Raw genomic sequence first — 17,157 nt, forward strand, 5'->3', positions numbered from 1 at the left:
GTGTTTGTAATGTAATTGCTTTAACCATATGAACCACACTGATGAATATGAGAGCCTGGTGTTTAAGGAATAGACTCCAGTATAAGCCTTGTACATCACTTAACTGTTGGAAATCATTAATGTATCATAACCCCTCAGGGTCATATTTAAATAATACATTTATTTTCTCTCTCTCTCTCATATCCCTGACTTATTTTACCGGTCTAGATTGCTGTATTCTGTCCTTCCACCATCTGTTGCAAATGAACTAAGACACAAGCGACCTGTGCCAGCTAAGCGGTATGATAATGTGACCATTCTTTTCAGTGGCATAGTTGGATTCAATGCATTCTGCAGTAAACATGCCTCTGGAGAGGGAGCCATGAAAATCGTTAATCTTTTAAATGACCTTTACACAAGATTTGATATTCTGACTGATTCACGAAGGAATCCGTTCGTTTATAAGGTAAACATGAGATTTTAGGGCATTGCTACTGTGTTGCTATAAGGTAGTGTCATAAAATAAATATAATCTCAGTTCAGTCCATTGACTTTACATGTTTTTACAACTTTAGTGTGGATTTAGTCTGCAGTGAAGAAAAGAACACGTCCACTGCTAGTTTTAACAATATACAGAGTGAAGAACTCTTATTTGGAACTTTGCACATTGAAATAAATGCATGCAATCATTAAAATAAGTACTTTTTGGTAAATAAAGGTAGAATAAGCTGCTAATCAATCAGTAGTGAGCTCTCCAACTAATTTTAAGAAGTTGTATACATGAATCTCCAAGAATGTGTTAGGAATATGGAAAAAGATGAAGGGAAAAGTATTTGAAGTGTCTAGCGTTCTTAAAAGAAACATCACAGTAGCTCTAGCTTTCTGAAGTATAATTGCCAAACATGTTTTGATAGGTGGAAACAGTTGGAGACAAGTATATGACAGTGAGTGGTCTACCAGAGCCATGCATTCATCATGCACGATCTATCTGCCACCTGGCATTGGATATGATGGAAATAGCAGGACAGGTTCAAGTAGATGGAGAGCCTGTACAGGTTAGTATTTGTCCAGGATTCAGTAAAGACCTGTTGAATTTTTAAAAAACCCACCATTGAGATACAATAAAACTCAAAGTCCAGTCTTCACAAGTTTTATTATTGCTAGAAGATGAGTGATCTTTTCAGCGATATGAAGAAACAGAAATGTGTGATATGTATAACCTATCCCCCCCAAACTCCAAAACATAGTTACTGTGTTTACCAATCTTAAGGACCAAATCCTGCCCATAGCCATGTATGTTTGGCTGCCATTGATTTCAGTGCAAGCTGCAACTGCCCATCTGAGTGCAATATGTATTTGCTTGAAGCACAGAATGATAGTGTTCTGTCAACAACCCATTTTGATTCTGGTTCAGAGCCACCAGCCGGCATGGGAAAATCTTTCATTCTAGAGCAATGTATGTTTCCTTAGGCATTTGTTGAAGTGGAGAATGGCAGTACTGTGACTACTAGAAGTTACATTTTGAATTAACACAGAATTAGACATCTTGTAATAATCTCTCATTTTCAGAAAAATAACTGCTGGATAAACAGGCACATTCTCATGTACATGAATGGAGTTGCCCCTGCTTCTGCCAGTAGCTTATTAGGTCCTGGGTGTTTCACTGTATTTGTGAGTATAGAAGTGGAGAAGGCCTGATTTGATGCTCTGCAATAACTGAGAAGTCTTTTAAAGGACTTAGCCCATTCTTCAAAGTGAGAAGCTTCTTTGCTAATAAGCATCATGTCTGTATGAAACTGAGCCACAAAAACCCCATGGTACATCTTTAAGTGGATGTACCATGATTCACTTGTGACCTTTTTATCACTGAATAAAATCATTATATATTAAGTGGTTGGGATCCTCCATAGGTAAGAAATCCTGCTGGCTCATAGAATCATAGAATATCAGGGTTGGAAGGGACCTCAAGAGGTCATCTAGTCCAACCCCCTGCTCAAAGCAGGACCAAATCCCAACTAAATCATCCCAGCCAGGGCTTTGTCAAGCTTGACCTTAAAAACCTCTAGGGAAGGAGATTCCACCACCTCCCTAGGTAACCCATTCCAGTGCTTCACCTCCCTCCTAGTGAAAAAGTTTTTCCTAATATCCAACCTAAACCTCCCACACTGCAACTTGAGACCATTACTCCTTGTTCTGTCATCAGGTACCACTGAGAACAGTCTAGATCCATCCCCTTTGGAACCCCCTTTCAGGTAGTTGAAAGCAGCTATCAAATCCCCCCTCATTCTTCTCTTCTGCAGACTAAACAATCCCAGTTCCCTCAGCCTCTCCTATTAAGTCATGTGCTCCAGCCCCCTAATCATTTTTGTTGCCCTCCGCTGGACTCTTTCCAATTTTTCTACATCCTTCTTGTAGTGTGGGGCCCAAAACTGGACACAGTACTCCAGATGATCATTCCCCTCTATTCGACATTGGTGAGGCCTCACGTCCCTCAATCTGCTGGCAACGCCCCTACTTATACAGCCCAAAATGCTGTTAGCCTTCTTGGCAACAAGGGCACACAGTTGACTCATATCCAGCTTCTTGTCCACTGTAACCCCTGGGTCCTTTTCTGCAGAACTGCTTCCTAGCCATTCGGTCCCTAGTCTGTAACAGTGAATGGGATTCTTCCGTCCTAAGTACAGGACTCTGCACTTGTCCTTGTTGAACCTCATCAGGTTTCTTTTGGCCCAATCCTCTAATTTGTCTAGGTCCCTCTGTATCCTATCCCTACCCTCCAGCGTATCTACCACTCCTCCCAGTTTAGTGTCATCTGAAAACTTGCTGAGAGTGCAGTCCACGCCATCCTCCAGATCATTGAAGTTATTGAACAAAACTGGCTCCAGGACCGACCCTTGGGGCAGTCCGCTTGAAATGGGCTGCCAACTAGACTTGGAGCCGTTGATCAATACCCATTGAGTCTGACGATCTAGCCAGCTTTCTATCCACCTTATAGTCCATTCATCCAGCCCATACTTCTTTAACTTGCTGGCAAGAATACTGTGGGAGACCGTATCAAAAGCTTTGCTAAAGTCAAGGAATAACACATCCACTGCTTTCCCCTCATCCACAGACCCAGTTATCTCCTCATAGAAGGCAATTAGGTTAGTCAGGCATGACTTGCCCTTGGTGAATCGATGCTCACTGTTCCTGATCACTTTCCTCTCCTCTAAGTGCTACAATGTTCTTGTAGAATTATAAATTTGGAGCCAGTTGTTACAGTATATGAATTGGGCTTTGTTAAAAATGTAGTGAAATAATTGCAAGGTTTTCCCAGTTCCAAATTAGTTTGTATATGTACAGGGTTTCATGGAAAGGGACAAGTTCTTAATTCTGAGTCAGTGTACCTCATAATTTGTATGGAAAAATGTATGATGGTGCCTTCCACTTAATTCAATAACTGCTTAATTTAATCAAAACAGGAACCAAACTATTTGTTTTTAAAATAATTACTCCCACCCATTTTTTGATTACTTTAGGCATGATGATTGAATTATTCAATCATCATTTATAGAAAGAGGCCATTTTTCAAGGCTCCATTGGAAGTACTCATGATTTACACCAGTTTTCCTGAGAGTGGAATCATGCCGCTCGTTAGCAAAAATAGAAATTATTCTGAATGCAGCAGAAATAAAACAATCTCACAGAAGACCTATTTTAACAAGAGGCGGGCTCTCACTCTGGAGAAGCTCAATTGGATATATGCTCCTGTAATAGAGAATTTGGCCTGATGATTTTACAAAAAAGCTGTGTAATTCAGACATTATTAATATTATAAGTACTGCCCTGTGCTATCCAAGATGTGCTGTGCACCTTGGTGATCAGATGGGGTTAGTCATTAATTTCAGGCAATGGACTTGGTGAAAGGAAAAGGAAGGCATTCTATCACCCTTGCAGATGTGTTCACACCTGAGATTTTTGAGTTATGTATCTGTGTGCTCAGTTCAGATTAGAAGCTAGCATTTATAAAGACAGTATGCCATATGTTAGACTTAAAAGTTGCTCATTACTCTAAGTTTTAACTTCAAAATCCTTATGTTCCTTTTTAAAACAAGAATATATGTATATATATAAAAGTCACCTTGTGTCCTGTGCACCTAATATGTAAACCTCTGTGTTTGAAGTCTCCAGGTGGCTTAGGTAACATGAACAGTAGCCAAATTCTGCTCTGAGTTACACTGACAACTCATTAAAATCAACGAGTGTATTCTTATGCTCTTCCTTTGGGGGGTGCAACACAAAACTCACAGCCTGGGCATGGGACTATGGTGATGTGAAGCCACCTTTGTATCCTTCCAGTTGTGGGCTGCTACAGAGGTTGAAATGACACCTGATGTAACTTAGATAGCCCTAGAGGGTTCCTACAGGTGGCAGTGCCACACAGAATCATCCTAACAGCTTCCGTTGTGGCCCTTAGTCTCTATTCCCCACCACCAGCACACTTCTGCTCCAGGATTTGTGGAGTGGGCCTCAGAAGAGAGCCTGCAGTCATCAGTATCCTGTGTCAAGATAATTCTTCTCCAGCCGAATCTGCTGTCCTGCTTTGAAAAAGTGGGCCTGATTTTCCACTGCCATGCACTTTGTGTAGTCATGTACAGCTGTGCAAAGTGGGTGTAGAATGCTACCATTCTGAATGAATAGTATTTTAGACTCAGTCTGCACAGCAGTAAATGATTACACATGGTATAAGGCGATAAAGAATCAAGACTGGTGTCTTATAAAAGATGAACTCCAGCATTTAAAAAATGCATATTATATATATTTAGTTGGTGTAACAAAGTTCCTCCTCTATCTTGGTGGGTCCTGCGCTTATTGGCGGATTTTCCTGCCTCAGAGATTCACCATGTGGGTTGGAGAACAGCCCAGAGACCTTCCCCTCTGGAAGAACCCACAGTCCAGGTCAATTGGGAGGTTTGGGGGGGAACCCGGGCCCGCCCTCTACTCCGGGTTCCAGCCCAGGGCCCTGTGGACTGCAGCTGTCTATAGTGCCTCCTTTAACAGCTGCATGACAGCTACAACTCCCTGGGCTACTTCCCCATGGCCTCCTCCAAACACCTTCCTTATTCTCACCACAGGACCTTCCTCCTCGTGTCTGATAACGCTTGTGCTCCTCAGTCCTCCAGCAGCACACCCTCTCACTCTCCGCTCCTTGCGCCTCTTGCTCCCAGCTCCTCACACTCACACCACAAACTGAAGTGAGCTCCTTTTAAAACCCAGGTGCCCTGATTAGCCTGCCTTAATTGATTCTAGCAGCTTCTTCTTAATTGGCTCCAGGTGTCCTAATTAGCCTGCCTGCCTTAACTGGTTCTAGCAGGTTCCTGATTACTCTAGTGCAGCCCCTTCTCTGGTCACTCAGGGAACAGAAAACTACTCATCCAGTGACCAGTATATTTGCCCTCTACCAGACTCCTGTACCCCACTGGTCTGGGTCTGTCACATTGGAAACATCAAGTTAGTAAAATTGATCTTGAACTATAAAACATTCAAACTTGCTTTTTCTTGTTAAAGATAACAATAGGTATCCACACTGGGGAGGTGGTTACAGGTGTCATAGGCCAAAGGATGCCGCGCTACTGTCTCTTTGGAAACACTGTTAATCTAACAAGCAGAACAGAAACCACTGGAGAAAAAGGAAAAATCAATGTTTCTGAGTACACCTACAGGTGAGAGATGCAAAACCCCTTCTTGATAAGAATTTCAAAAGAAACAACTTTATCAATGTACCTTTAAAGTAACTTTAGAGGTGATAGTGACAATCCCACTCAGTATATTACAGCACATGTATTTTCATGAAATGTTGTGTCAAGTCACATTACTGTGAATCACTATTTCCATAGGAAACAATTATATTCAGCCACAGGAATTTGTGGTGAGACATGATAACCACCTTAAGATATTTGTTGGGGTTCCCCTCAGACATCTTCCACTCAGGTTACCCAAGAATTCAATCCACTCCAGGCTTGTCACTCAGGTTCCTTTATTTGGTATAAAGCAAAGCTACACTGAGTTGACCAGACTCAAGTGTAGGGGGTTGGTATAGGGGGTACCACACATCCAAAGTTACGCAGCAAACTTCTTCCTTCATATACATTTACACATTTCATTGCATTCACTATACATTTCATTACATGTTTTGGGATTGGCTTGGTTACTTTGTAGGAACCAACCCCTGTACAGAATGCTCTGTACACTTACTGTCCATGTATTACTTACTCTTTTCCTCATCTTATGTTCCAGACTTATCTTATCCATTATTACCTTGTCCATTGTAAATGGTTCCCTGGGTGTTTTCCCTTATCTTAGCTAATACCAATATTCTTTTTCCAGACTACTGATCGATTTATCATCCATGTCCAATTATTCATGTTAAGCCCAGCCTACAATATTGCCTGACAATGTAATTAATGTGCCCTCAGATGTAGCGTGTTTAATGTTTTCTCTGTATGTGTATGTGTGTGGAGGGGTAATCTAATGTTTGTTTTTAATTTCAGGTGTCTTATGTCGCCAGAAAATTCAGATCCTCAATTCCACCTACAACACAGAGGCCCTGTTTCCATGAAGGGTAAAAAAGAACCAATGCAAGTTTGGTTTTTGTCCAGAAAGAGTACAGAGACAGAGGTATGACTAACCAAAGAGTAATTCTTTTTTAAAACAAGGCATAAATACAAGAACTTTAATCTAAACCACTGAGAACCATTTTCACTTGCAAAACTAAATGTTCCCTACAAGAAATGAACCATTTTGTAAAATGTTGTTCCATTAATGTGTTTACTGTCTTGACAGCAGATTAAAGGTCTTGATTATTTATCTTTGCTGTTTATGCATTCTCTAAAAAAAACACTTTTGTATTTTAAAAAGTCCTTGAGGGATTGCCAAGTGTTTAAATATTTATCTGTTCTTACAGATTTCTCTATTATATTAGACTTTGTAATATACAGTACATCTCTATTTAGCTGACATCTATAGTTAGTGTCATTTGAAAACTCTCCATTTGCCTGCCTGCAGTGAGTGAAATACTGCAGTCTCTCCTATTTTTAGATGCAAGTCCAGCAACTACCTCTGTGTGGGCTCCCTATTGAAGTCAGTGGGGCCCTGTGTGGACACAGGGTTCTGCCTGGACAGAGGCTTTTGCATGTTTAATTTAGGAAGATACAGAGTCGAACTTTGTAAAAGCACTGAAGTGACTTCAGAGCCTGAATCCCATTTTCAGAAGTGACTTAAGGAGCAACATCTAAATACCTTTAAAAATCTGGGCCTTAGCAGCCCAAGTCTCATTCAGAGTCCCAAGTGCCTAAATAGTCACTTTTGCAAATTTTACCCACAGTTCTTACTGCAAGTATTTGAACAAGCAAATGCTGACTTTTTAATGGTACCTACTAAAAGTTGATATTTCTTATTCCAGGACAATATACTTCAGGGAACAGTCTATATTTTCTCTAGAAAACTTATCTGTAGTCTTTAGCACAGACTCCATAACCTTTCATTAATTTCTGTGTGTCACCTTTTGATGATACTTTGCTAGTTGTGTTTTATACCCATTGCAGAATATACCATAGTTTCATATGACTGACATTTCCCTTTGAGATCCATAGTCAGAGGTAAAAGAGGTTTTATCAAAACATTTTTCACTTTTCCCTACATTATAAGCAATATAAGTAATAACACATGTTATTTTTAAATGTAATATTAGAGAGGAATGCACAGCCAGGTAGGTACTACCTGCTTTAGCCTAGACATGTATTTAAAATAGATTTTAAAAGGGTTCATATATCAAGGCTGCTTGTGGTATTACTAATATTTAGTATTTTCATTATGTAGCAATTATCTTAAAAGCTTTTTATTAACACTAACTTATTCATTCTCTCAATCCCCTTAGGAGGTAGGTAGGTAAAGGCAACATGTTAATCCTCTTTTACAGAGGAGGAAACTGAGGCAAAGGAACCCAGCTAGAGACACCTGGGGCTTGATTTCCAAAAGCACTAAGTACCTGCACCTCCCATTGATTTCAGATGGAATTACAGGTGGTCAGCACTTCTGAAAACCAAGTCTAAGGTGTTTCAAATTGAACTCCTAAACATTGAGAAACCCATGATTAATGACAACTTTTGACAATTTGATTGCAAGTAACTTGTGTCACAGAGTTCGCGGGCAATGCTCTGGAACTGCTCCCCACAAAGCCAGTCAGAACTTTGGGGAGCCTCCTCTCCCTTGGAGCAGACTGTTTTCAGGGCAAGAAACTCATATGGCTTCACCTTCCTGGGTCTGACCTTGGAGCATTCCGCATATGCCCCTCCGTGCACTTCCCACAGTGAGTCCACCCAGGCAGGGTCCTGGGGAAGCCAGAGGGTCCTGCACGCACCCCCGCTTCGCAGTCAGACGTGACTCTTAGCCAGCCAGTAAAACAGAGGTTTATTAGATAACAGGAACACGGTCTAAAACAGAGCTTGTAGGTAGGGATCCCTCAGCCGGGTCCATTCTGGGGCCCAGCGAGCCAGACAACCCTGTCTGCACTCATTTCCTGTCCCCAGTCAGCCCCAAACTGAAAACCCCCTCCAGCCCCTCCTTTCTGGCCTTTGTCTCTTTCCCAGGCCAGGAGGTCACATGATCTCTTTGTTTACCTTTAGCTAGTCCCTTGCAGGGGGGAAGGGCCCCAGCCATTTGTTGCCAGGATACAGAGTGTTGGCCATTTATGCACACTGGAGACTTAAGAAATGCATAGGGGAAACTGAGGCACCCACACAGTATTCAGAGGAACCATTAAGAACAGTCCCACTCCATCACAACTTGCTTATAGCCAAAGTCGGAGATGTCATTAGAACTCAGGAGTTGCTGGTTCCCAGGTTTTTGCTCAGAAGGCTAGATGCTACTGTAAGATAAATGATTAACAATAGACAACTGTTTAAATTGTTCATATTAATGAGTCGCTCTGCTGACTCATTTTCATTTACCCTTTCACAAATCATTAGCTATTTCTAAAACACTTATAGAAAGTACAGCACAGTACCTTTAGAATACCATTTGGTATATTTTAACTAAAAGACTTGTGTAATTTTTTGATAGAGCTATCCATTGTATGGGTTACACACAGGATTATTTCACTCTAGTGTTAAGAGTTATAACTAAGTTATTTGTTTTACAAAGCATTGTAGCGCTCCTTATCACAGTACAACAACACAAGCTTTTTGGTTCTACTCAATCTCTTTCTGGATAGCTGACCTAACAGTTTCTGTAGATGTGGCCTAAGCAGAGACCTCCCCCAAAAGAATAAGTCCCTGATGTGCGGTGGAGAATAGACCTTTACCTTTCCTCCCAGAAGTAGGAAAGCTCAATTGTGTTCTGGATAAAGCAATTCTTCTAGCTTTGCCTCAGACCATGTGCTACATAAAGGCCTTCTGCCTCTTAGGGCGCCAAGGGGAAGGGGCGGCACGTCAGGCTCTTTGGTGGCAATTTGGCAGCGGGTCCCTCGGTCCCTCTTGGAGGGAACGACCTACCGCCGAATTGCTGCCGAAGAAGAAAGCAGCACAGTGGAGCTACCGCCAATCACGATTGCGGCTCCTCTCCCCCCCCCCCCGCCGCTTGGGGCGGCAAAAACCCTGGAGCCGGCCCTGGGTGGACCAATAGAATTATTTCCTTGTCTGATAAAAGCCAGGGATCTCTTTGTTTTAGCTCCTTCCTAAATTCAGATGCACACACAAATACAATATTCCTGTACAGTAGGACTCCTCCCATCACAGAAGAAGAGCTTGGTGTAAGCTCAAAAGCATGCCTCTCTCACCAACAGAAATTGGTCCAGTAAACGATATTATCTCACCCACTTTGTCTCTCATATCCAGTAAGAACATTCCTTCATATTGCAAGGAGTAAATCATAGAATCAGTTAGAGATTAAAAAGATTTCTTAAATTAACTGGACCATCTTCCTGCTAGTTGTTCTCTCCAATACACCAGTGAACTTCTTTTTTACCTCCATTATCTCTTGATTCTGATTGTTGGTAATATGCCACTTCTGTCCCCTTCATCCCAGAAGGCAGTGATGAAATCACCTTCTGCTAATTAGATCACAATAATTAACAGGAGAGGTAAATGTTTTCAGCAAATGGATAGAGATTTTATGCCAAACCTTAAAAGGCCCTGAGCCTCTGCAGTGTCAATAGATAGCAATGGAAGTTGTAGAGGCTCAGGACCTCTTACCTGTGTCATCCAGTAACATAGTGCAACATAATTACCTCCTAGGAGGCTCTGCTTTCCAAGCACCCTATTTGCTTGCATTTTGTGTTCTTTTTCTGTTCTCCACTTAAGCACTCAACAATTTTAGGACTGCGTTTGAACTGAGCATTGGCCACAGTAGCTCTGGCTCTATCTCTTGTTTTGCAGTTCCTGATGCCGTTGTTTACATGTTTTTAGAACAAAGAGCAGCTGCAGCTTCACTCCTGACAGGCAGGTTTGTTTTAAAAAACACAGAACTAGGACGGCCCAGTTAGTAGAAAAGCTCAGGTTTTTTTTTTTTGTTTTTTTTTTTTTACCTTTTTATGGTTTACAGCATTCCAAAAATGGTAGAAATTGCAGCCAAAATAAAGGGAATAGGGAATAAAAATATTGGTTACTTAATATAGCATCCACCATGTTGGAGGCAGCTGATGTAAGTATTGCTAAGGTCCCTCCAGATGCCTCATACCCCGTGTTTCCCATTTTCAGAGACTCTTCACTTCTCACACTGCTGGTTCCCCAATCTTATCCCAAACATATTCCTTCCTGCAACAGCAATCTCTTTGACTTCACATGCTGCAGCATAAATGGCTGGAGGGACTCTGTGCCTGGGGTAGTCCTGTGCCTTCCAAGGAGCCTTGGACAGTCAGGGACAAATTAGGGTACCTTGTCACCTAACAGGTGGAATTGTCATAATTCTACTAATAAGGCACCCAAAGCCTGTGATCCTGGCACAACAATATTCCTGCTTTACTACGCACTGTCTTCTTTATTTATAATAAAGCTGCAATGAAAAGTATCAAACTTATTTTGTCACTGCATGTCACATTGCTGTTTCAAAGAAAATCCCTTATTTCTCAAACTTCCCTTACATGCACTCAAGGAAATAAAGCAAGATGTTTACTGAGCTGGGGGAAGAGGAAGAGGACGCTGGATAGGGTGCAATGCTGTGTCCCAAACAACTTACTGGTCTGGCAGTAATGATGATTTGTGGGTATTACTTCACTTTGCATTTCTCATTTGCTTATCCGCCCTACCATGAAAGTATCATATTCACTGCTTTCCTCCAGACTCTCTTGCTGTTATTTGCCTCAGCTTTTGATATTGTATTTTTGCTGTGGGTGTGTGTATTCCAAGCCCTTTTTGTGGATCACATAACCTTTCTTGTGTTCTGATAGTACCTAATAACATTATGCAATGTGTGTGCCATAACTAACCCTTTTAATCTGATGCTTTTCACATGTGCTCTTTGTCTTCATCATCATTATAAAACTATTCTATTAATGCTGTCCATTTTCCTTCAGTATGTCATCATTCGGTATTCCAGTTCCTTCAGGGAATAACACTTGACATACTGTGCTAATTAGTGATGAGAAAACAACAGCTCTTTTGATGTTATTGTACAATTTTCACCTGTATATACTACATATACATTTTTTATATTGAAAAGAGGGGTTGGTTGTCTGATACTGCAATTTGAATTGTGTGTAAATGTAATTCTATCCAAATGCTGCTCTCTTGCTGGGTAGTTTTCATTGGTTTACATTAACTGACTGCAACTGACTTGTGCATAATAGATTGCTGAACAATTTTGTGCCACTCACAGTGCTTTGGTTCTTTTCCAATAGACCATAGACACTGAAAGGCACACTGGTCTGACAAGGTTGTCAGGCAAAGCCTTTTGTTTTGGTCTCTTTAGTTTTCAGAAGTGATTTTGTTTCAGCCCTTGGAAGAATATGATAATATTCTGGACAACAAGTCAGGAATAATTAAATTAGTTTCAACATATAGGGCATTCCTCTTGGAATAATATGTTCATTCTTAGCTCGATGATATTTTCTGAATATCTGCTTTATACAATTATATGTTAGTACAGTGCAATTACTTATGTGTACAAAATGAAAGTTTGCCTATAGTATATCTATCTTAGCACAAAAATATATGTATAAATGTTTCATGCTTCTGTGTAAAAGGAACTGCGATAAATTATTTTTTCCATTGGTCTTTGGAAACTTTATTTCTTCAATAAAAATAAACATCTGAATATTACACTTGCTAGAACATATGTATCTTCTCCTTAATTCTATTATATGAAGTCTGAATCGGAATCTTTCCTGTGCTGTCATATGTCACTTAGGGCATGAACAAGGCTCTGCCATCCTTGTCTATCATGCTGTTCGCTGGAATGGCTACCCCACTGTGTTTCTAAAGCTTAACTTTTTTTATGAGGATAGGTTATTGGTTTATCATTCAACCCCCAATTTCGAGGATCAGAGGACTGCTTTTCATCTATCCCTTGACATGTCCAGCTGAAGTGCCCTTAGCAGGAGTTAAAACTCCTGCCAGCATAGTTCATAGAGTCACTGGAGCACACAAGCCTCCCCACCAGGTCAAGATGCAGTCCCCAGGGAAGGATTATGCAGAGTGCATTCTTCAGTTATTTGCCAAACTATGGCTCCTATCCTGCAGTCAGTGCTTGTATGGGCGCAGAAGCCTGTTCCTGTGGAACTGGTTACAGGATCAGGGCCTTAGATTAAAGTAGTGCTCAAAATGTGCAGGTTCTCTCCTCACAAAAAAGTAAATGAGGACATAAAATTGCATGTACAATCATTACTTTTGATACATTTAAACAATAATTAGCAACATAAAATTACATCTAATGACAGTGAAGGTTGTGTGAGGACTCAGCTCATTTACCCGAAAGTTTAAAAGCAAGGAAATTGGAAGTTAAGTGGCAATCCTTGTACATTCTTTTCCACCTTCAGATTGTCTGCAACTGTTGATAACATACTCCAACATTCCATAAGTCTGTCACTTCCGTCCCCCACAGATACTCAAAAGCAATATGCACCCTGACTTCATCAAACATGCACTCTAACACAAAGCCTTAACATTGATCTCAGCAGTGTTCAGGTAGAATAATTTCCCAAATGCATGTTGTGAGATGTGCTCAGCTGTTGATAAACTGATATAAAAGCACAAGAGGTCACTGTTAAGTTTTTCCATTACACTGCAAGTTCAGTGAAGTTGGGGTCCTATGAAAAATTCAAATAGTGCTCAAAGTTTGTTTTCTCTCTATGTTTTTTTGGCCATTTCAATGAGCGAAATATATGTATACCAATCTACTGCAGCACCATAATAATAGCTCATATGTAGAGAATGTTTTTTATCCCAAAGGAACCTGTGCAGTTTAGATACTGAACCACTTTGGTTATTAAAATTGGTCTTGAGTTAAATGTTCCTCTCAGATTACACTAAAAACTTTTACAGTTATTTTATTTCTTTACATATATTGGTTTAATTTTTTTTTCCAATTTAAAATGATATAGTGGCATCCAATCTAAATAATATGAGGCAAAGCTACCAGTGTTTGTGTCACGGTGCCTGGAGTGGCTCACAGCTAAAAGTGCCAAACTCAGGTCAGACTGTCAGAAACAGACACCCCAGACTGGTAGTATATTCTATCATTAGATTTCACCAAGCCAGTAACAAAAGTGTACTCTTGGATCACTATATTAGTTTTGCCATGGAGTCACAGACAATCCCCTTACTCTCTCTAGCTTCTCTTTACCACCCAGGCAAACAAGCCTTTGTGATAAAAGGTTATTAAAACTAAAAATCACATATATTAGGTTCTTCCAACCCCAAAGGATCAGTCACTCACCCCAGGTCACTGGATGCATCTTGACTCGATCTCACACTAAAGACACAGGGTAGCCAATTTCTTTAGTAAACTAAACTAAAGATTTATTAGCTAAAAAAAGAAATGAGACTTATTAAAAGGTTAAAGCAAATAAAATACATTACAGTTGGATCAGAGTTTATAGTCCAAATGATCGCAGAGGTGTAGTAGTCGGCCACCCTCTTAAAGTCTTTTCATAAATTCCTCAGGTCTTCCCAAAAAAATGTTTTGGAGCCCTCTGTCTGTTTTCTGGAATGCCCCCAATAGCATTCAGATGAATCAGAGAGGCAGAATTGCCCCCAGTCTGCCTTTTTATAGATGAAAACAATCTAGCAAGCATTTTCATCATCCCATGGGTCTTGCTTTGTTGACCAAAAACAAAGTCTGTGGATTTTCTATTGTCTTTCACATAATGACCCATGCTTCGAAGTCAATAACCTTCTCATTCAAAGTTCTAAGGTTTCAATGCCAGTTGATGGGTCATTTAGAGATAATGTAAACACAATGTGATGGCCAGGAACAGTTCTTCATTAGATTTTACACATCAACTTCAATTCACTTCACTTCTAAACCTTTAAATACAGGCATTTTGACATAATGTTAATTAAGCAGAATTGCATACAGTGTAAAAGTAATTACAGAGTTACAGGACATGAAAAAGAATATACTTAGCAGCAACAGGTTAATTGAGTTACAGTAATATACATTAAACAGGATGTAGGTAGATGAAGACAAATACAATTAACATCTAATCTAACAAATGAATTATCTAGATATACAATAGTATCTTTAAATACGTCTTTGAAGGTCACCCATCCATGAATTGGTACACTTAACACTTGTCCCAGCGCCACGTGTAAGAGGCCATTTCATTCCAAGAACACATGTTTTAGAAATTGTGGAAATGCTGAGAGGAAACATGGACTCCTTCATCACCCCCGTGAGAACTTCGGACTTTGTTTTAGCTCTGAGGGCCTTAGACCACCCAAGGAGGAAGTGGTGCATCAGCGACAGTGCTGAGGAGGAGGAGGGAGTGGCCATGGGGAGCCCTTTGGCCCAGGTGTTGATGGAAATGCTAGAACCCAAGCACTTGTGAGGCAGCCTGACAAACGTGATGGCCTCTCGTTGTCCACCTGTATGGAGGAAGGTGACCACTGTCATGGGAGTCACCGGTGGTGTGGCGGGATGACGACTCAACAACGCGGCGCCTCCTGCTGGTCGTCCTGGGAATTAGCTCTTCCAGCCCGAAGCACCCTCTGCAGGCCGGTGTCTTGCCTGCCGCTGGCTCCCCATGTCCCTCCCAGACCCGATGCCCTTTGCCCTGGGGTTCTGCCCCAGCAGTAACCCCCAATATGGGTCTCCTCTCCCTGGGGAACCCCCAACCCTCTAAACCCACCTTGCCTCAGTGGCTACTGCCAGTCATCATCTAGCCCCCGCTCCCTGAGGCAGGCTGCAGTCTGTAAACCACTCATCATCGGCAAAGGGGGTTGGACCAGCTGCCTCTGCCTATTCCTGGGCTGCCTGCCCCTCTGCAGCCGTAGTACCCTTTTGTGGGCCCTTAACTCGGCCTGTAGCCTGGGGCTTTGCTAGGCTGGAGCTCCCCAGCTCCCTCTGCCCTTCCCCAGCACTGCTCCACCTTAGGTACCCTCCTCAGCTTCCCAGGCAGCCAGGTCCTTCTCTCTCTAGGGAGCTAGAGAGAGTGTGTGTCTGTCAGTCTCTGGCCCTCAGCCCTCTTATAGGGCTAGCTGTGGCCTGATTGTGGCGTGGTCCCACCTGTGGCTGCTTTCCCCAATCAGCCTAGTATTTCTCCACCATAGCCCTCTCCAGGGCTGCTTTAACCCCCTCAGGGCAGGAGCAGGGTGACCACCCCGCTACAGTGGACAAGGTGAATGGAAAAGATGTTGCTCAGGTAAATGAACGAAGGTTGAGGATGGGGTGTAATGGAGTTAGGAACCGACCTGGGGTTGCATAAATCTAAAAACGAGTGGGGGTGGGGTGGGGGCTTACACTGTTTCTTTTCTGAAAATCTCTCGACAGCTCGATGATGCCTTTCTAGAGGCCTTTGAGAACTTACACATTGGTAGCCCTGTGGGAGTAAATCTATCATGCATTGACCGTTTTTGCTCGTGTCTGAGACACAGATCTCAAGAGGAAAATCTTGAAAAGGACAAAATGAAAGAATGAAGCAGCTCAGACTCCCTAATGGTAGGGATCATGGCGTCCATTTTCACAGGTGGCTGTAAAAGCCCTGTTAAACCAGGTGATTAATAAATTTGTTTAAATTTGTCAATATGAATGTGTCCCCTCCATACTCGAGTTAGTAAAAGACAGTACAAGTAACAGTCATCTCTATGCAGATGGCTCTGTTAAAGAAAATATATTATACCCTCAGGGAATTTGGGAGCTTTGTTGGGGTGAAGCCTCTTTTTCAAGTGGTCAAAAAGCATACTGAAACTTTGAATAGAAGACAGGTAATAGCTTGGCTTTCAGACCAGGATGTTTACACTTTACACAAATCGGCTTGCATATTTTTTAAAAGAAACGACCATTGTTTTAGATATGGATGCACAATGGCAGGCAGATCTGGCAGATATGCACCGGTTCTCCAGACACAACAGTGGTTTTAAGTTCATCTTAACAGTGATAGACATTCTATCCAAATATGCCTGGGCCTTAGGCCTAAAAGACAAGACAGGTGATGAGGTATTCCAGGCCTTTAAATCTATTTTCAATAAAGATCACGTGCCTCAAAAATTAAAAACCAGTCAGGGGAAAGAATTTTTAAACAAACCTTTAAGCAGATTGTTAAAGCGTCTTGGCGTTCACCATTTTGTTACTAATAATGAAGTCAAAGCAGGGGTTGTGGAGTGATTTAACAGAATTTTAAAAATTAGGATGTGGAGATATTTTATAGCCCATAATACCTTTTACTACATTGATGTATTACCTGACTTTATAAGGAGTTACAACCAGAACTTTCACAGAACTATACATACCAGATTCGCTGATGTTAACCCTTCAAATTTTCTGAAGGTATGCAAAATGGTTTACGGAGACTGTTTTAAAGTAAAACTGGTTGTTGCCTCTTTTAGAAAAGGTGACCACATGAGACTATGTAAAACAGTGGTGTGCAACCGGTGGCCCAGGGGCCGCACATGGCCTATCAGGATAATCCGCTGGCGGGCCACCAGACCGTTTCTTTACATTTGCATGGCCATCCGCAGCTCCCAGTGGCTGCGGTTCACCATTCCC

General features: G+C 41.5%; 1 protein-coding gene across 1 annotated transcript in view; it reads left to right on the forward strand.

The window, feature by feature from the left end:
* The window catches only part of GUCY1B1 (guanylate cyclase 1 soluble subunit beta 1), a 51,627-nt gene extending 39,402 nt beyond the window's left edge, over positions 1–12,225 (forward strand). Inside the window, exons 10-14 of the mRNA XM_026647866.1 lie at positions 208–445; positions 894–1,034; positions 5,527–5,681; positions 6,510–6,636; positions 11,107–12,225. Of these exons, the coding sequence (XP_026503651.1) occupies positions 208–445; positions 894–1,034; positions 5,527–5,681; positions 6,510–6,636; positions 11,107–11,130 (685 nt within the window). The 3' untranslated portion in view covers positions 11,131–12,225. The remainder of the gene's footprint in view (positions 1–207; positions 446–893; positions 1,035–5,526; positions 5,682–6,509; positions 6,637–11,106) is intronic.
* Positions 12,226–17,157: the final 4,932 nt, after the last annotated feature.

The sequence above is a fragment of the Terrapene carolina genome, unplaced genomic scaffold (genome assembly GCF_002925995.2).
Source record: "Terrapene carolina triunguis isolate 2854851 unplaced genomic scaffold, T_m_triunguis-2.0 Scaffold66, whole genome shotgun sequence".
NCBI lineage: Eukaryota > Metazoa > Chordata > Testudines > Emydidae > Terrapene > Terrapene triunguis.